At 40.7% G+C, this 21186-nt stretch overlaps 1 protein-coding gene across 3 annotated transcripts; it reads left to right on the top strand.

Moving 5' to 3' along the window:
• The first annotated feature begins 1597 nt into the window (after nt 1–1597).
• nrf1 (nuclear respiratory factor 1) lies at nt 1598–16070 on the top strand. 3 transcript variants are annotated; one of them, XM_028044376.1, is made up of 12 exons: nt 1598–1727; nt 3867–3976; nt 4109–4253; nt 4704–4818; nt 4926–5052; nt 5871–6011; nt 8877–9035; nt 9819–10034; nt 10127–10225; nt 10356–10513; nt 12359–12480; nt 15080–16070. In XM_028044376.1, the coding sequence occupies exons 2-12, from the start codon at nt 3908–3910 to the stop codon at nt 15238–15240; spliced, it is 1512 nt and encodes a 503-aa protein (XP_027900177.1). In that variant the 5' UTR covers nt 1598–1727; nt 3867–3907; the 3' UTR covers nt 15241–16070. The 3 variants fall into 3 exon arrangements, with proteins under 3 accessions (XP_027900177.1, XP_027900179.1, XP_027900178.1); XM_028044378.1 differs by having other exon boundaries at nt 1599–1727; nt 10365–10513; nt 15080–15240; XM_028044377.1 differs by having other exon boundaries at nt 1619–1727; nt 3870–3976.
• Nucleotides 16071–21186: the final 5116 nt, after the last annotated feature.

Raw genomic sequence — 21186 nt, 5'->3', positions numbered from 1 at the left:
TTTTCAGTTTGTTTGATATTTGTTTTTAACATACTAGCTATATGATACCTCAACTATCGAGTAGTTTAATTGTTAGACTTACTTCCGTCAGTATAATATTCCAGCAACGACATGAAACACCTGTCCTGCAGGAGCTCAATCGCGAGTTGGAAAGGGGGCGTGGCTTCCCAACTCTTAATGTGACCTTCACTGGCTGTAGGAAATAAGAATTAAAATCCATGGCGCACAGCTACAGACACACTGAGTGTGATCGTTTAAAACGTTTAAATCTTATATACATTTTGGGGTTGATAAACAATTTTTGTCGCTCTCAAATGTCTCGCTTATGTTTCCGCAACGGATTTTGTTTTATAAAAACATTTTATAAAATTATAAATACTGCCCAGGTAAATTCTCTAGTTAGCCTACCCTAAAGCTCGTCAAAATAAGTATGTTTATTAAGAATAGCGTATTTTTACATAGCTTAGTCTAAAAATACATTTAAAATGATAATTGGTAAAAAATAAATTAAAGGTTGAGGGTTTCTAACTTTTAAATTTAATCTCATAATTTCCAGGTTAAAGTATGAATGTCAAGAGTGAATATGTCAGTCCAGTCATATGTGGTTGCTGGAGAACAGAATGGTGGACAAAACTTTGGACAAAACGTTTTTGGACAAAAAGGTGGCATATGCGTAAATAAATAAACAAACAAATATTTCAACCCACTGAAGCTTACTGTCTCCCTTTTTAACTTTATATCAATCAGTTAATTAGTCCGACTGCTTGTATAGAGCACAGAGGTGGGTAGGAGTTACATTTACTACATTACATTTACTTGAGCAACTTTTTGGGGGGAAAAATTTACTTTTAGAAGATGTTTTACTACATGCTTGTGTTTATTTTTGCTTGAGTAAAATCATTATTAAATAATACTCCCTCTCAATCATTTGGAGATCAAGTGAAAATACAATAAACATTATTGTCACTAGAAGCTCTTCTCCCTGTTCCAATATATAATCAATAGCTACTGTAAGTATTAGTTTAGAAAGTCTTACATGGAAAAAATAAATGCTCTAGAAAAGTGTTTCTTCTGCCAGAATTTATTTTTGTAGACATGTTTCTAGTTTTTACCTTTTAAATTCTAGTCTCACAATGCCAGAATACATAATTAATTATTTTTCTGCCAGACTGCATCATATTCAAATGATAAATTACATACTGTGATCAAAATCTACTTGAGTAAGTTCTTGCATGACTGCTTTTTACTTTTACTTGATTAGAAAGATGCTGAAATGATACTCTTATTTGATTACAACTATTGGCTACTCTACCTCTGTAAGCATGCGCACAACCATTAACAAATACAGAAAATGCTAGCTGATTAAATATTATGTTTCTTATCACTGTTATTATAAAAAAAGGAAAATTCTAGTTATAAAGAAACTTCATGTAGGTCAAAGCACCAACACTGACTTGTTTTTAAGTGTCATTCTTTCCTTTCTCGTACATAAACAGGGCATATCATCTTGTTTCTCATTAGGAATAAACAGTAACGTTTCATTGTTTCCAGCGTGTTTTGACTCATTGTCTGTATGCCACAGAGACTGCAGACGCTAAGTGGGTGGTACTTGAACGCACCACCGGATCAGTATTGTTTTTCAGTGCTGGCTCCTCTCCGTCCTCCATCAAAGCCCGGCTCCATCTCCGCTGTACGGCGCAGGCCCGAAGTAGCGCAGCCGCTCTGAGGTTAGTGCCCTACCGCGCAATCTCCATTTATTTCAGCCCCGGCGCAGCCGCATCATCGAACCCGGCAGCGCAGGGGCGAGAGCTGATGGTTGTTTAGATGTTGATTCGGAGTGCAACTCTTTAGCATCTGAAGCTGTTTTTTTTGGGAGGGAAAGAGTTTGTTGGCGCGTTTCGACAACCGTTTCAGACAGAGAGTAGCAGCTCTGGATGATCTCTAGGCCGCTCGGCCTCTTTTTAGCGTTATGTTTTGTTTCGTATTGCGCGGGTTTCATGCTAGCTGTTGCATTACTGTTGATCGCCTCACACCCTGCACAGACATCGTTATTGTTCACATTTTATAGCTGAATTACTGATGTATATATTCGTAATAGTGTTGATATCATTCAGATAATCGACTGTACACCGCCAAATGGTTAGCCAGGAAGCTAAGTAGCCGAATGTAGGACATAGCTAGCTTAGCTTCCTAGAGGACTCATTGATAACAAACAGACTGAAACAAATGTCCTCCGATACCTGTTTCTGTTAGCATAAGCCTCGTTACAGGCTTTATGGATTATTACATGAGTATATTTATGGCTCAGTGCATTCTTCCCATTGATTTACTAAAGATCCACTGCAAACAAGCTTATCAGCAATGAATTAGATGTTTAGCTGGTTTTCTTTTCTATTATCTCCTCTGGATATAAAGTGATGAATTGAAAAATTAGCAAATTTAATGTAATATTTTTATTGATACTTTTGTAACTGTCACTCTTTAAATTCTGGAGTCTCAGTTTCAAATAATGTATGCTTCAATAAAGTGTGTAAACTTCCTGTATGCACGTATGTGTTTGTTTTTCTTGTTGATATGATTGTCATCTCTTAGGCTGTAATTACCAAATAGTTTACACATTCACACACCCAGTTAACCACTTGTAATGTGCTCTGTTAGTATGAAATAATTGAGATTACATATTTACATATAGCGTTCTGTTTTCTACTTTATGGCACATCAGGATGAACAGGGTTACCTAGTATCTAGATATCCTTCAGTGTACTTTAATTAATTAGTTATTTATTCGTTTTTGCAATAGCCTGCAGTAAATCACAGAATAAACATTACCTTGTCACACAGCAAATTGGGAATACTGTTAACAAAAACAACAAAAAAAATTATGACAACTGTAAAATGTATAAAAAATGCATTTATGTGCCTAGTGTGCAGATAATTATGCATTTTTGCTGGTAACACAATTATAACAAGCTGATACTAGCTAGCTAATTAGCCTATATGCTACATCTTCAGCAAGCATAACCTTAGTAAGCAAAGTGTTGGTGCTTCAGTACTTCTAGCACAATTTCTTTATGTCTTTTTTTTTTTCAAACATTTGCAAACATCAGAATTTATCTTTGTTAAAAATGAAGTAATATGTCAAGTAGCCTTCTTTCAGCCAGCATACCAGCAGTGCACAGCTAGGGGATCAGTCTGGCACTTTCATTATCTCCTTATTAGGACTGTAGATGATAGAAATATTAATGGCGTGTAGCTTAAGTGTTTTTGAAACTTTTCAAAACCTTTGCTCATTTCTGCTGCTTAAAATGTTGACTGATTTTCTGTCCTTACCATAGAGACATCAGCCAAACCCAACACAGTTCCCTGGTAACAAATCGATACACATCCTATTCAAAATTGTCTAATTCTATTGATTAGAATATGTAATTCTGATATAAATTCAATAAAATTAACTTGCTGGTTCATCAACAGCAGTAGTCAAAGAGGAACAGCCTTACACCTAACCCAGCTGCTGTGCAGGTTAGGTTGGTAACTGACTCTATAACCCTAATGCATCACCATGGTACCTGACTCAGGAGATTGGATCAGCCTCTTTTTCTGACCTCTTTGACTTAGACACGACGTTTCTAAAATCCAATTATGCTTCGTTGTAAATAATTTTATTTTAACTCCTTGGCTGAATGTTTAGGACAGTTGTCCTTCTGGAAGATGAACCCCCATGCAATATCAAGTCTCTTGTAACCTCTAGCATGAATCAGTCCATGTTTCCAGACCTGTTTCTATAAAAGAAACATCTTTTGAAACAAAGCATGCATTGGTAAAATGTCCTCGTCATGCAAAACCACGTCTTCTTGTATGTTCTCCAGCAGTACTGTGTAAGCTAGCTGTGTAAGCTTGGCGGCTGATAATGGACGAACACGGGGTGCACGAGACAGAACACATGACCACCATCGAGGCGAGCGCCGTCAGCCAACAGGTTCACTTCACCGTTCAAATTTTGGAGATTCCAAATGACAAAAAAAAAAAAAACCTACATTTTTGTTTCTTTGTGTATTGTCCCATAAAATATGTTTTCTGTTGATATGTACTTCTGATATATTTCCTGTAGGTACACGTGGCCGCCTTCACAGACACTGCGATGATGAGCGCAGATGAAGACTCGACGTCCTCTCCAGATGACGACCCCTACGATGACACAGACATCCTCAATTCAGCTGGCACTGATGAGATTACTGCTCACCTGGCTGCTGCAGGTGAGAACAATATTTACCTGCTTGAGAGAAAACGCGATACCAAAATAGTTGGAAGAAGCGACTTTATTCTGGGAAGTTTTATGCGTTGTCTCTCAGGTGGTCTTATAATTCAAATAGCTTTTATAAAGTGTAATTCACTTGGTTTGACAGCAGGTGGTGCCAATGTTCTTAACAGGATTCAAGAACATTGTCCCTCCTGTGTCTGGATTTTGCAGATTCCTCACCTAACAGCTTGATGTCTGGAGAAAAATCTGCCCTGTATATTCAAGATAAACTTTCTTATTATGCTTTTAAATGACTGAGAAGTTTACACATCTCTAAATCTAGAAAAATATAGAAAATATTATGCAGTTCTTCTGTTGTAATCGCAAGTTGTTTCAAAAGCAGATGGGGAAAAAAACTCCTTTTTTTTTTTGTAGAATTTAAAGTAATTTGTTGTTTGTGTCTCAGGTCCAGTAGGCATGGCTGCGGCTGCTGCTGTAGCAACCGGCAAAAAACGAAAAAGACCTCACATCTTTGAGTCAAATCCTTCCATCCGTAAAAGGCAGCAAACTCGTCTGCTCAGGTGAGTTACTCCAACAGATCTTCAAAATTGTAACTTCAGACATTTGAGCTTGCGTCAATGCTGCTTTTGATCCAACAAATGGAGTAAAACATGATGTACTTTTACAGAAAACTACGGGCTACACTGGACGAATACACCACCAGAGTGGGCCAGCAGGCCATAGTGCTGTGTGTCTCTCCCTCCAAACCAAACCCGGTGTTTAAAGTTTTTGGTGCGGCTCCTCTGGAGAACGTAGTGAGTGGATCCACGCAGTCAGAATCTGCTCTAGTCAAACTCAGTGTGCAGTAACTGGAGTCTTGAAGTTTGCCATCTTGTTTCTTACAGTGCACTTTGCAGAAATGTCTGGGAAATAAATGGCACTGAGCCCCACAAGGAATACTTTTATGTGACCCCACAAAAGCTTTGCAAAGTCTTAGATTAATATTTGTGAAATCATGCAAAAATATCCCAGGTTCATGCTCCCAAGTTTTTAGAGATCTCAAATGCATTTCTTTTGTGAGATCCCAAAAATCTTTAACAAGAGCCTGTGTTAAATTTATAAGATCCCTCTAAAGTTTCAGAAGTGGCTTTTGTTAAATCCTGCAAAGATTTTGAAAGTCATCCAGTTTTTCCCCCCAGAATTTTGCATAGAACTCGTGTGATTTCAAAACATTTTCAGAATCTCTCAAAATAGAACCTTGGATGTTTGAAGAGCTTTGCAGAATCTAGCCAAACAAAAACTGCAGTCTTCGAACTTGGGATTTTGAAAAGCATTAAAGCACTTTTTTATTTAAGAAAAATATAAATTATAAAAGCAGTCAGTTTTCTTTATATAATCCACTACGCTGTCCTCTGTCTCTGTCATATCAGGGTTTTTTTTTCAAGGTGCAAAGTTGAAAAATATCTAAAGAAATCTAAATTCCTCCAGAACAATTACATAATCAGGCCAGAGACCATCAAAGCTCTGTTTTTAACATAAGTGTTTTTGAGTTTTTTGGGGGTTTTTTTAAATATAATTTTAATCCAAATATTGCCTACATAATTCACGTCTCATGATGTCTGCTGGTCTCCAGGTAAGGAAGTATAAGAGCATGATGTTGGAGGACCTGGAAAACGCGCTGGCTGAGCACGCACCTGCAGGTGGAGAGCTGGCGTCAGAACTGCCGCCGCTCACCATCGACGGCATCCCAGTGTCCGTGGATAAGATGACACAGGTGAAACGTCCACAGACTTCTGTCTCATTAAATTAAGGAACAGCTGGTAGCTTTGCAGTAAATTACACATTTCAGCATAAAATTCATGTTCCCAGCAGAGGGCGCCCTCTGACAAACCAGAGTGGCGTAAAAATTATTTTATGCATTAGCATTTACTAATGCATAAAATTGGGATTTTTATGCAACAGGAAGTAGTGCATGACTGTGAAGTAGAAGTAAAATTTTCTAAATGTTTTACAAGTAAAATAAATGAAGTGTTGCATGCATTTATATTAAGCTCCCTTTAACAAAATCCCAATTTTTTTTTACAGCAAAACCATTTAAATGTATGTAAATATACACGTTTATTTTTCCTTCCCTTTTCTCCTACGTCAGCTGTGACACTAATTCATAATTGAACGCTGAATCAGCCAAAGCGAAGCAGAATCTCCCGTCTTTTAGAAAGTGAGAGGAAGGAAGTGTGGCACCGTCTGCTCCTGGCAGGCCTTTCACTGGGAGCATTAGTCCTCTCTTCACCCGAGGGAGCCCGGCTTGTTTACGCTGCTGTCCCCGTGCTGCTGACGCACTCTGTTAGAACATCGTCAGAGTAGGGCACGCTGGCGGCCCTCAGAGACGGTACAGGGAGCGTCCCAGCCAATCCCGGGGCCGGATAAATCCTCAGAGGCCAGGTGTTAGTCTGTGCTTGTTTTTCTGGAGGTTGTAGGATGGGATTATCATGAGTAACCTGTTGCCTCACTCAGCATGGAGAGGCCAGGTGGAATGGTGCGGCTGCTCTTACAGCTATGAGCAGCCGCACCATATCATGTGTTGGAAACGTGAGGCCTTCCTCCCCCTGTGGGAAAACCTCGCAAACCAAGGGGATAGAACTCATTAAAGCGAACTGTTTCTCCTGATATATATCACAATGCAATAATCTGCAATGTGCTTGACACACATAGGCGCCCGTCACATATAAGGAGCATCTGTAGCAGGTGATCTCAGGTCTAGCCTGAGCCTGTAATTACCCCCCAGTCTTGTTAGGTTCAGGGACCCGGCAATACAGCCGCCATGCCGAACTCTGATTGGCCCACTGCTTTGGAGGATTAAGATTGGAAGCGGGGGGGTGGGGTGGTCGGCATGAGGGCAACATACCACTTAACAAACTAGCCACTTTAATTAAGCCATCTGGCCCCGCACACAAACATCCGCATCACCCACAGGTGGAAATGCAAGAATCCCTTTACAGCTAAGTCCCTGCCCTTGGCTAATCCAAGCTGCGTCCCACTGTTTGCTGAACCCAAGCTTCCCTCACTCCAACCACCAGATGTAGCCTCTGTTTTGTCAAAGCGGCTGTAATTAAGCGCCGCCGACCCTCCATTTTCTTCCGAGATCCATTTTGTCGTGTGTCGTCATGTGACGCCCTGCAAAGCAGTTTATTGGTGGCTGATTGTGACTTAGGAGAAGGGGGGTCTAATAGGGAGGAGGCAGGGATTTATTTCTCTCAGAACCAAATTTAGCCTGTGATGTCAAGGTAGGCAGACGCTGCAATGCCTCATTGTGCAATATAATCCCCTGGTGATGTGTGCATATTACCAGGACACTGAGGACACAGGCACTAAAACCCCACCACAGCATGCCGGTAACTGTGACTGTATGCATATTTGAAAGGCATAGATGGGACATTATGCATTTGAATATTACTAAATATGGGGGGGGGGGGCATACAAAAAATGTATTTTAACAAAACAAAAACCTTACATCAAGCATTCCTTCTTAAATTAAAACATGGACAGCAAAAACCATCGAGTGACAGAGTGGCGTTAAATCGAACCTTTGTATTGTATCCTTTTGACTAACAGCCGTAAGGAACCACCTAAAGAGTAGGTGAAATTTAGTGTTTTACATGTCAAGTCAAAGTGTAGTGGAAAACGAAGCGACGGCCACACCCTGAACACACCATCCCCACAATGAAGCATGGCGGTGGTGGCATCATGCTGTGTGGATGAATCTACAAGAGGTTGACGAGTTCCAGGTTTTTATTTTTAAGGAAAGTGAACCAATGCATAATTCACCTCCCATCTCATTATCAATTAATTGTGTTGGTCTGTTAGATTAAATAAAATTTAACACATTGAAGTTTGTGGTTTATTATTGTGAAGCAGAAGTTAGGTGATGCAAGGTTTTCAAAAGTGTTTTACAAATTAAAGTTTGAAGGATGTGATGTGCGTTTGCATTCATCCCTGTTTAGTGAGTACTTTCACCACACACTTCCTACTGATTTGCAGTTTTATTGTTCCACCTTGCTTGCTAAATTTTGGTCCCATTTACTAAATATTTATATTATTATTTGTTCAGAGTAAATGCCTCTGAATATAGTTGATTTCCAGGCCCCTTAGTCTCACACATAGGTGCCTTATATGTGACGGGCGCCTATGTGTGTAAGACTAAATATAATCGAGCTCACCCAACGTGCATTGCGATTACAAATGTCAAAGAATTCATATTTCATGTAGGACGAATATTTTGACACTTGTGAAAATTGCATGTAAATATACATGCAATGTATATTGCATGCATATACATGCAATATATATGCATGTATATGCATATATATTGTATAAAGCTCCCAGTCATGCTGAGTGTGCTGCACTGCCACACAGGAGGTTCTCCTGGTGTCAGTCTGGAGCCACAGCCATAGATCGGTCTCCTAATGAACATGTTCTCCTTTTAGCAACCCTGTTTCTATTTGCAGTTCTTCACCTTCTCAGTGTGTGTCCAATCAATACGTATCCACTGCAGCCTGCTCAAGGGCGTGCGCGCGTTAATGTGTGCCTTTTTGACCGGAAAGATTTGGCGTTTTATCTTTTCCTCGTGTTTTCGTTCCAGGCTCAACTGCGAGCCTTCATTCCAGAGATGCTGAAGTACTCGACAGGCAGAGGGAAGCCTGGCTGGGGGAAGGAGAGCTGCAAGCCCGTGTGGTGGCCTGACGACATCCCCTGGGCTAACGTTCGCAGCGACGTCCGCACCGAGGAGCAGAAACAAAGAGTACGCAGCATTCTCATGCAGTTATTTGACTGAAAATTCTTCAAGGGTTCCTACGAATAGGTTTTAGACAAACCTATTCGTTTGTCTAAAAGTCGTTTCTTCTGTCTGTCTGTGCATCCTTAAAAGGTTTTAAATAGGTGTTTATGAAACAAAGGCCTCTAAGATGTCTTAAATTTATTTTTTTTAAATGAAATTTGGCATTAAAGACCTTAATTCCGGGTTTTAATTTTCGCCAGGGTAGGACTATTTAATCACATATATTCTCTTATAGCTAGTGTTTTTCTCGCTTGCAGATATCTTTATTGCATACTTTGTGACCTGAAGCGGTTGAGGCTTCTGGTAGCTAGCTGCTAAAATACCCTACCTAGCAACTGGGTCACAGCCAGCAAGGCTTTGTGCAAACAAAATCTTTTAAGGCTGTACAGAGCTATATCCGGCGCAGCTAAAAGCAAGAGACTTTTGCTATGCATGATTGTAATACAGGAGGATTGAACCATCCTCTGTATTTCTAGTGTTTTTTTGTCTTAAGTTTTGATCAAGGTGCCATTAAAACGTTTTGAATTTTACTGTATTTATCTATCCAGTTACATATCCTTTGCCAATCCATCTGTTTTCCCAACCATCCATCTTTCCACCAGCTCATACCTTTCTCTCATCCTTTGTATATTTGAACTTTGTCAATTTGCGTTAGAAGTATGGAAAAATCACGTTTCTGTATCCCGACTCTATCCTGTTTGAATCCATTTGTCCCGCTCCGCTAACCGTTCTTCGCGCGTCCCCCAGGTGTCGTGGACGCAGGCGTTGCGGACCATAGTAAAGAACTGCTACAAGCAGCACGGCCGCGAGGATCTGCTGTACGCGTTCGAGGACCAGCAGGTGACGACCGTGAGCGCCGCCCAGCACCACCTGACCGCAGCCCAGAGCATCGCTCACCTCGTTCCCTCACAGACTGTCGTACAGACCGTCAACAATCCCGACGGAACCGTCTCACTCATCCAGGTGTGTGCGCTGCTCTGCTTTCGTCAAGGGTTTTGAGTGGCTAAATGTTTCTCAAGATTGATTTGTTCTGTTTTTTATTTATTTTTTTTTAGGTCGGCACGGGACACACGGTTGCAACTCTGGCAGATGCGTCAGAACTTCCCGGCGTCACGGTGGCGCAGGTCAACTACTCGACTGTTACAGATGGGGAGGTAACATTACTCCATATCACTTTTTGAAACATTAATTACACCGAACATAGACATTCGTAATTATAGAGGGAGTGGAGGTAAAGGTAGAACACAGCAGCCTTTTTTTGTTCTGAAACTACATTTTCCCAAGTTGGAACAGAACTGGGCCACACTTCAGGGTGGAGAGATGACAATCCAAACAACTCAAGCGTCGGAGGCCACGCAGGCCGTAGCATCGCTGGCTGAAGCCGCAGTAGCTGCCAGTCAAGAGATCCAGCCGGGAGCCACCGTAACCATGGCTCTCAACAGGTCAGTCAACAGGGGTGGGGTCATGTAATGCCCTAAGGAAGTGGACGTCGGCTTAAGCTTCTTAGGGTATGATAACTACAAGGAAAAATGGCAACATTTACCTGTAGTCCTGCTAGTATAATTTCATTTAGAAATCACATTGTATCTAACATTTATTTTGATTTTAATACATAAAAAAACAGAACAAATACCCCCAAAATCTCCGATAGTCTTTACACCCTGTCAGATTGTCGTGCTACAAGAAACACAAAAACAGATGGCTCTGTCGTATGACATCATACAAGTCGATCCTTTGAGATCAAGGCCCCTTTGAGCTTTTAGATCATTTCAAATGACAAAATTACAACTTTGAGCATTGCAGATTTGTCCTGGGCAATGCAGTGTTTCCCAAACTCTCTTTCCCCAAACCTTTAAGAGAAAGAAAAGACATCTCTTGATACTTTTAGCCCTGGTTTAGGAGTTCTTGATATAAATATTCTGGGTAGAACCTATTCCTTGAGGGATTTGCAAGACAGACTTCACTGTGACAGAAAGTAAAGAGATGGTGATATTTTATTGTTACGAAATCTGTTCACACCCTCGCCCCTTAAGCAACTATTTGCACTTTTCCTCATGTTTTACTAGTTTGTGAAACATAAAATAATGCATAAAAGTACTTTTTTGAAACTTGTACACTTTCATATTTGAAATATTTTGGGTAAATATACTGCACTGAGTTATAATAATCCTACTGCAAAGTCTTATTTTAATCTTGTTGTCAAAGTACTCCACGTATGAAGCCAAAAAAAACCACTCACAGTTTCAATGTCTGACAGAAAACTCTGAGGTTTTCACCTCGCAGGACTCCGCTGTGGTGGATTTATAACATTTACCGTCATGTCTCTCGTATTTTTTTACACCACTCTTAATTTTCGCTTGAATAAAACTTGCGTCTGCTTCAGCAGGTCACCGGGGTTCAATGCTGATGAGTCACCTGCCTCTCGTGCCATTTCAGCAGCTAATTAATTAACCAACAGTGAATTGTTTGTCATACAAGAACAATTGATATTTTTAAACAGAAGCCAAAGGGACAGCGGCTCAGATAAGGATTCTATTTGCAGGACAAAAGATGCTTTATATATATATATATATATATATATATATATATATATATATAAAGAAAAAAAAAGTTTTGAATTTGCTGAACTCATCATTAATTGCCTGAGATGTTTGTTCGCTCTCTGCTGCAGCACTGTCATGGCAATTCTTGAGTATCTCCCGTCGGGGCTTGTTACCTGCGCCCTCCTGGGTCCTGCTTCCTCTCCCCTCCCCTGCTGCTGTTTACTCGTGCTGAGCTGCTCCTCTCCTCTCACCCTGGAACATTTTCCAGCTCCAGAAGCCTCTTTGTTTTGTTTTGTTTTTTTTATCACTAAGTACCCTTGCAGCGCATCTTCCTTTCCGCTTATCTTGTGCTTCTGTCACAAATATGATTACCAGCCGTTGCAGTTGCTTCCATAAGTTCATATCAAAGCTGTGGTGGTAATAAGCTGGCGATAATTCCACCGAGTCGATCTGGTTAATAAAACTGCTCTGGTAAAGCCGTAGCACCTGGCCTTTGGGGAGATGTGACAGATTCCCTGTAAGTCCAGACAAGTAAAGCCTCTTACCGCTCATACACTCCTGCCTCTTCACCTCACATCTCTAAAAACCCGTCAGCGCGCGCGTGTGTGCGTCTCAAAGCTTTTAGGCTTTCCGCCAGAAGATTGTATCTTTAGGCCTAGACTTTCCATCTACCTTTTTTTTTGTTTTGCTAATGTAATAGCATTTTAAAAACGTGTGCACAAATGTGTTTTGGTTGTGTTGCAGTGAGGCAGCAGCTCACGCTGTAGCAACGCTGGCAGAGGCCACTCTTCAAGGAGGGGGGCAGATCGTGCTGGCAGAGACGGCAGCTGCTGTGGGGGCTCTCGCCGGGGTCCAAGACGCTACAGGTACCTCTTCGCCCTTTGTGTTACCATAAACACGACAGAAGTATCCGTGACCCTTCATCTTTTCCATGTTACAGCCACAGACTCGAATATAGTTTATTGGAATTTTACGTGACATACCAACCAACGTTCGGAAATGTGAAGCGAGAGAATAATTGTCATTTTCACTTCTTTTTTTTTTAACAACTAAGATCCAATAACGTTTCGCCTTCATTTGTGTTCATGTTATTAAAATCAATTTTTGCTGCAGTTTTAAACACTTTGTTCACTAATGTTCTCCAAGAAAAAGTCAAAGCCCCTCACAGGCTGGCTATATTTACACTGATGTTAAATTACACAGAGACTATTTACTAACCGCATGTCTTTGAAAGCACCACATGATTTTATTTCGAGGCGTCTGATTAAAGGGAAATGAGTATAACTTTCCACCACTTCACATTCATGCTGTATTTTCTATCAGTCCATCACATAAAATCCCATATTTTAGGTCAGAATGTGTGAACTTTAGCAAATGCTAACCAGTCAATGGCATTTCGAATTAGCCTTACTACGTGTAAGCTTCACACCAGTGACACCTTAGTTTTAATCTACTCTGTGCTAATTTAACAGATGGTGTGTTTCATCTGTGTGCACCTTGTAGTAACACTTCCTACTTTGAATGATAAGTTATTACAGTGCTACACAAAAACTAGACGACTCCAGATCCATGAATAGATCCCTCCTACAAAGCTTGATCCACTCCATCATCAATCCTGGGTTTAATCGCTTCACCAGCTGTCAGCACACACACACACACAGATGTCCTCTTGCTTTTCTGTGTACAGTTTATGCACACACACAGGCACGGTTTCACCTGTTCATTTAGATTTTTGAAATTTCTGCTCTTGGATGGGCAATTCAGACACACGAAGATGTTTGAGCCAGCATCGCTTTCAGTGTTGAATGGGATTGAGCACTTATAGAAAATCAATCGGTGCGACAAGAATCGCATTCTTGTCTCAGCTTACTGTTTGTACCCTGCAGAGGTTAAGAAAGCCCATGAGTGAAGCCAGGACCAGAGCGCACACCTAACAAGCACAGTGCAAGAAATTACAAAATTTACAACAAAGATAAATGGGGCAATTGAAGATAAGCCGAAAGAAACTTTTTTTACTTTTTCTTTTTTCGTTTTTTACGTTTTTTTATGTACTGCCCGTTTGAAATAAATGTCATCTTGAGATACTTTACAAGACAAGAAGGTCCATTCTATATACAGTCAGACAGAATTCAATTTGGTCAAATATCAGTTCAAAACAATCTGATCAATTTTCCTGCAATTCAGTCATATTGCCAGATTCACATCCAATTATATGCATTCTAATTCAACCCTAGATATTAAAAGGAACAATACCAGTTGGTGAAAAACTATATAACGAAGCCCAGGAAAGAACAGACAGAAAAATCTGATCACATCAGTGAAGCTGAATTATTTAATTAAAGAATACAGAATTTGTTCATCCAATAACCTATTGGCCAACGGTTTTCAGTTTCTACTACACAAGGAGTGTAAAAAAAAATAAATTATTATCTTTCTATATTATTGAAAAATTTGTCAAATTAAGATATCGGTGAAAATGTACATCAACATTGTACGCCTTAAAATTAAGGGTATTCATTTTTATCATTTAAGAATAATGCAATATCTTCTGTTGAGGTCAGCTAATCAGGAGCTATACAGAAGTGAAGTGCGCTGACTCATACCGCTGGCTGACTGGCTCATGTCATTCACAAACTGACATAAACGCAGCCAGGCCTCTGTAATGTCAAAGTGGAAATATCTGAGCGGTCTTTTGGAAGCCTTCAGTCAGTTACTGTGGTTTCTGTGGCCACCTTTTCAGGCCAGCGTTTCTCCAGCTAATCCCTCTTCTGATATCCAGAGCTATTACCAGTCCTAGCATGAGTTACAGGAGCGATCGCAAGCCACTGCCATCTCCTGTGCTGATATTCAGGCCTTCTTGTGACACAGTGGCAGCTTGCAGGGAGGAGCAAAAGGCCCACATGTCCGCAGCAATAATCCCTACAGGCAGAGACTCAAAACACTAAAACAGCTGGGAATGGGGGAAGCAAGCCCAGGATGTCTGATTGGTACAATGCTCTATGAAGTAACATACAGGGTTCCTACACAATCTGAAGGAGTGTGGAATTTCATTTTTATTAGTTTCCAGGGCTGGATGAATATGGGAAAAAGAGAGGTTTATATCAATACACGTCTCCATCCATCCACTGACCCATTCTGTACATCTAAATTTATCTTCCAATCGTCTATACTTCCTTTTATTCAACTGATATGTCCTTCTTTCCGTCCTTCTATTCATTCATCAACACAGATCCATTTAATTCAGTCATTCGTTTGTCCATCACCCATATGTTCTTGTATTCATCTAAAGAGTTTTCTTCATCTGTACATCCATCTAGAACCAGGAAATTTTAGCATAAAAACTGAGTAGGAACTCTGACATGTGTTGTTGATATTCTAACAAAAACGTCATCGTCTCTGAGAGGTAAAATGATATTTCCTCTGCTTGGTGTTGACGCCGATTCCGCTCTCCTTTGTTCCCGTTAGGATTGGTCCAGATCCCGGTCAGCATGTACCAGACTGTAGTGACCAGCCTCGCCCAGGGCAACCGGCCAGTTCAGGTGGCGATGGCGCCCGTCGCCACACGCATAGACAACACTGTCACGCTGGACGGCCAGGCAGTGGAGGTCGTGACTTTGGAGCAGTGACACTATGGACCTCAAACGGAGTAGAAGGCACTGAACAGCCATCTTGGAGACTTGTTTCTCTTCTGTTTTTTTCAAGACAACACATTGTGTACGATGTTGAATATATTTTTAAATGTACCACTGCAGGGGAAAGTAAAAATGATTATCAATGCATTGTGTTTACTATGTAAAGATAAGACTTTTGTTGTTGAATTTCATTTATCTTCATATTTTTTAAGCTCTGTGATGTTGAGTGTCTAGTATTTATTTCTGTAAAATTAACCCTCACTTTAAACCAAAAAAATAAAAATAAACACGGAAGGAAAGCCACAATATCATTGCGATCAATTTTGGGCTTGACGTGTACGTACTATGTAATGCTAGTCAATTATTTTTATTTGTTTAAAATGTGGTGCCACGATCAGCAGTCACTCCCTTTGGTTCCTCTCGTTCCCCATCGCTGCTCTGCACACTCCCATATCATTTTCTCACATTAGAGGGGAAAACTAAATTAAATTACATTGTCTTGTCATGTGCTTGTTTCCGTTTTTCTTTTATCACACCCAAACATGCCAAGATTGGCAGTCTCAGGATATACATTATGCTGTTGTTTACTGCTGCGTTACTAAACCCGTCTTGGGTTGTTTTTTTTTTATTATTATTATTATTTATAGTGCATGAACTTGGAGGCGCACCCTTTAGTATGTTATTTTTAACATGGATCACTTGAATCTTCTTGATCAACGCCTTTTCGCTCATTGCTGGAAGTCAAATTTGGATTAAATGTCACATTTGTAATGCAGATGAACATTTTGAGTCGTGAAATAAATGAAATGTGTCTCCAGAGTGGACGTCTGAAACAGCTGTAACTTTTACTTTAAACTCCACCATGCTTGTGTATTAAGAGGCTCCAGTGAGATGTTTCTCAAACGGTTCCTCTGCTGATGGTAAACCTTCCTAACATAGGTTGTGTGTTAATTTATTAATATTAAATAACTAAAGTGACAATGCTTCACAATTTGAAATATTTGGGGATTACTTAGTATTTTTGGCTGTCTCTCTGTTGATGATCTGTGTTGGCAGAAACTAGTCGAAGTGTTTCGAATCAGTGGAATATGTTTGTCTCATCTTTGTACATTTGTTTTAATTTAGAGACATTGGAGGGTTTTCAGCCTGAACACAAAATCCAGACTTTGGCTAGACCACTTCAAAGCTTCCAAATGTTTTCTTTTTCATTAAAGAAAGGTGGTAGACCGTGAAGCAGACCCAGACAAACATTCTCCCACCACCATTTTTGTATGATATCCTTTTTCTAAAGAGCAATTAAATTTACACCCAAAATAACAGGAAGCACTTTGAATCACTAAGTAAAGGAGCTTTTAAGCTGGACATTGAAGTTTTTTTGTTTAAAGGGAAAGTAAGACTAAAATCAAGGGCAGGGCTCCTGGGAATGTCTTTGGCAGGCGGAAGAGAATACGGATACGATTGGCTAACCTGGCCTTGCTTTGAATGAGACCTTCTGGAAGCAGCTTCTCATCTGGTCTGTTCAACAGCTCCATTCAGAGCCCCACTGGACAATAGACCCAGTCTGAGGTTCCTAATTTTGTTCTATTACAAAGGTGAAAAATCTTTTTCCTTTTTTGTATTTCGCTGAAGTGGTTTTCTTTCAACAGCACCGTGTTTCCTCAAGTCTGTGATCTTGTTTATGCATGACACACACACACACATCAAATCCACAGGTGTGGCTTACGACCCTCCTAAAGACAGCATCCGCACTCTCCCAGATGGCGAAATCAGGCTTGGGAACAGGAAGCAAAAGAGATCCACATTCACAAAGCAGTTCGGGAGTTACTCTTAACCAGATTCCAGGGCATCTGCTCCCAATCTTTAGAGGATGCAACACGCTGCGCAGCTCTCCCTAGGGAATCTGTTGGCAAAGATGGCGATGACGAGTGATCTTTTACCATTTTCAGGGCTCTTCTCCATAATTATCCCACCAAAAGCCCTCAAATATGTAGCCTCAATTACAGAGTCTCTAATTGAAAACAATAGAAATGGCGTAGCCACAGCCATTAGAGTAATGAACACAATAAATTTTAATTACAAGCTTTGGTAAAAGACACTAAGGCTGAGGCTGGCAGGCTGATGAGCAGCTTCACCACCCAATTCATGAAACGTTTTCTTCACATCAGTCAGGAGGCTCAACCAAACACCCACACATCAGTAGGGTCCTGAGGGCATCAATAATAATCCACATTGTTGAAGGTCATACAAATACAGATCACTTTTGGAGCATTACAGCCTGCCTACTTTAGAGCTGTCCTTTTCTTTAAAGTTCAGATTTTTTTTTTAAAGTCAATCATGCAATTAGGATTCGGTCTTGTAGGCAACCAGCTTCTCTACGTATATAAAATTCCTGAAAGGAAACGACAGGACACATGGAAGAAAAGGAAACCAAAGGTCATGTTTTATATTCTGTTTAAAACTACTATGGATAAGAAGTGAAGCAATGTGTATACTTTAAACCTTGGTCTTTATAGAGTTTAACAGTACAGCCTCTGGAAAATGTCTAGTGCCTGCAATCCACTTGTCAAGTTCAATCTGGCGATGCCTACTCAAATTCAAAGAAATCCCACCAGATTTTCACCACACTGACCCAAACATTTGTCTCTTCACTTCTGACATCACTTCCTACATGGCCAAAACCAACTTACTCGTGTCTTTCTTCATGCTAGGACACGAGGAAAGACACATTCTCAGACCTCCGGATCAACAACAAAAATCTTTACTTACAAGCTTTTTAGTGTTAAGATTAATTCATTTTTGTCTCCTCAGACATGGGGGTTTTTACTGCTTTGTGGCATGATGTAGACTTTTAAGTGATTTGTCTGTTCAAATCTAATTTATTTGCAACTGATCCATGTGGAACAACTGTTTTTTTTGTCTTCAATGTTCTAAATTTTATTCTAGTACAGCCTTTAACATGTCTGAAGTATATATATATATATATTTTTTTTTTTTCTTTGTAAGTGGAAAAAATATTTTACACTTATTTAGATTCATGATGCTAATTTAAAATAAGGCAAAAATCTAAAAGCTTTTTAACCCCTGTGTTTTCTTTCTGATAAAATTTTGTTCATGTTCTGAGGTTTCGCTGCCCACTTTTTTGTATCTTATTCTTATTGCCTCTTTTTTTTCTAATTATGCCACAAAACCCAATAACCTCAACGCTCCTTTCCACTCCACCCCCCACCTTTCCCGCAGTGACACACAGGGCCTTGATTACATCATAAGCTGCCTGAACCTCCTCTGCTTTAAAGCCTGGGATTTGCTAGCAGGGCCCTTCTGTTGCGGAGCAGAACAGAGAGAGAAAGAGAGAGAGAAGCATACAGGCCCTAATCTATCAGGCGTCATAGTGTGCATCCCACTCTTCCTCCAGATTAAAGCCCAACAAGATTGTTTTCAGACAGATGAAAACATCCTTTATTGCTTATTGTTCTAAACTCTCCCCTGGTATTTTGGATTGGAACCTTAAAAGTGTGATTCACACAAGACTAAGTGCATGTCTCCACATAGCATTTGAGTCATTTTAAGTTTGATATGCAAACTAACTCTGTAGATTAAAGGACTTATTAGCATGTTTTCCTGGAAAAGCCTACCTCCCTCTCTTTCAGTCAGCGACACCACCACAAAGTGCAATCAAATCTTACAGTAGGTGATGCAACAGCTTTGTGTTTTGTAAGTCCATGTTAGAAATAAACCATTTTTAAGGAGAAAATTCAATTAATAAATAATTGATATCTAGGGGTCATCAGGTTTTGCAACTGAGAGCTACTTCCTGGGTACCACGAGCGGAACAAGTTAGAGTGGGGCCGGGGGGCGGGGCTAATGACCAGGCCCTTTGTACTCAAATAATGAAGCTCGTGATAATTTAACTTTACAACACAGACATACCCGCAACAGTGGAGCTTACACCACTTAGAGCGAATATGTCATTCTGGAATGAATCTGACATGAAGTACAACAAACCAAGAGAACAACAGAAACATCAGGCTACTGGTCACTAACGATGAAACGACACAAATTCAAATCAGTTCAGAACCGCGGATGGGTTCGGATCATTTTGACACTTTGTCAATTTCAACTCAGAGCCTGGAGCCTGGTTGACCCGTTGAACCGAGCACGCAGCAGCGCGCGTTGAAGAAGCTACGCAGAGGCACGCTCCGCATGCGCAGTGTGTCGCAGCACCTCGTGCACCTCTGGATGTTTGTAAGTCGGCGCGGATCGCGCGCGCCGCGGTTCACGCTCGTCCGGGCGGCTCCAGTGTAAACCGTAACTATAAACGCCATACTGCTGGCTTGGCTCAAACACGCGCTCAACCCGAAGCGACTATAACTCAGCCTTCAGCCCCTGACATCACCGCTGTACCAATGACGGAGAGAAAAGGGGATGTAAGCTAGGCGGCTGGGCTGGTACACTTCACAATCAGTAAATTGTATCAGTTAACTCACACATTGTGAATAATGTCAGAGTTGCTACCTGTAACTAGTCCGGCTCCTTCGCTGGGCTGGCAGTTTTGGCGGGTCTGAATCGCTGCCAACAAAAAAGTCCGGTTCATCTCCCAAGACGAGAAACAAAATATGCGTCCAATGTTTGCCTTGTCCTTGCTCTCTTTTTTCCATCCTTTTCACGTTGCCGCTCCATGGAGCTCCTCTCGTGTTAACGTAGTCCGTAAAAATGCTCTATCTAGTTTGCTATCTGTTGCCAAGTGACTGATGATGACGTTGGTGGACGGCTGGTGACAAGCCTTACCCAGAATACACTTGGAGACAATAAGGACGATCCACTTGTGTCATAAAGTAAAATGTAAATAAAGCCAGTCATGTAGCACAAAATTTTATTCAATATTTTATACCCACTATGTCACTAAAATCAGTCGGTCTGGTAAAGTTTTTAGCAACCATGAGTCAACAATGACTGGGGCAGTCTACTATATAATCTACTGGGGTACCATTTTAAATAATCCTACATACACCATACTCGACAGGAGAGGGTTTGCTTTCTCCAGCTCTCATCAGACGTGATAAAGACCTGGATCCTTGACGTAATTTCCTGTTCTCCATCCGGGCCTCCTCTAGGCCCTGGCCGGGGGCTCGCCGCCCCCCTAAAGTGCCGCCCTTGTCGTGTACTACAAACAGCTACCAGTTTATTTTAAATTATGAAATGTAATGATCAATGAAATATCTTTTTTAGGTCAACAGCTCATTGGGCAACTCCTAGGTCTGTGGGGGGCAAACCTGGGGCGCCCACAGACACCCTGTTGGTGACCCCTGACCTACACAGAAAAGCTTTGGTTCTCCATCATGAAAGCAATATATTTAGCAGTGAAAGATCCATCCGAAGAGGGGAGCCACTGTCATTGATCCTTCTTAACAGTTGGATGAAGCTTCAGCCATGACTTCAGTGGCACAGCACCACAGGGGGTGCGCTGCAGGGAGGGGCTGGGTCATTCTTTTTGTCCAGAGTTCTGCAAGCAGACTCTGTAGCCGGGCTTTAATCTCCACTAATCGTTTCTTAATACGTGTGCATCCCAGGCTCTCCACCTCTGCACGCATGCACACATATTCCACACATATGGATGACATGCTTCTGGCCTGAGCCCCTACTTGCTCAAACAAGACTTAATCTCTTAAAAACAAAAAATCACTGCTTTGGGACCAGATGAACGCATATTTCTAGTTGTCCCTTATCAAATTGCCTGCGAACTTCCTAAGATTTGACCTTTGGTGAATTTTAACATGACTGAATAACTGTATGTACTAAGTCTTTAATTGGAAGTTTTTGCAACCTAAACTGGAAACACTTTAGAGCTCTTGAAATAGTATAATGTCTAGAAAACTATGTATAAATGTTTATGGACTTTCTCAGATTAAAGAAATGTCTTAGAAGAATTAAGAATTTATATTA

The sequence above is a fragment of the Xiphophorus couchianus genome, chromosome 17 (assembly GCF_001444195.1).
Source record: "Xiphophorus couchianus chromosome 17, X_couchianus-1.0, whole genome shotgun sequence".
Taxonomy (NCBI): Eukaryota; Metazoa; Chordata; class Actinopteri; order Cyprinodontiformes; family Poeciliidae; genus Xiphophorus; species Xiphophorus couchianus.
This window is presented reverse-complemented; position numbering and strand designations above follow the sequence as displayed.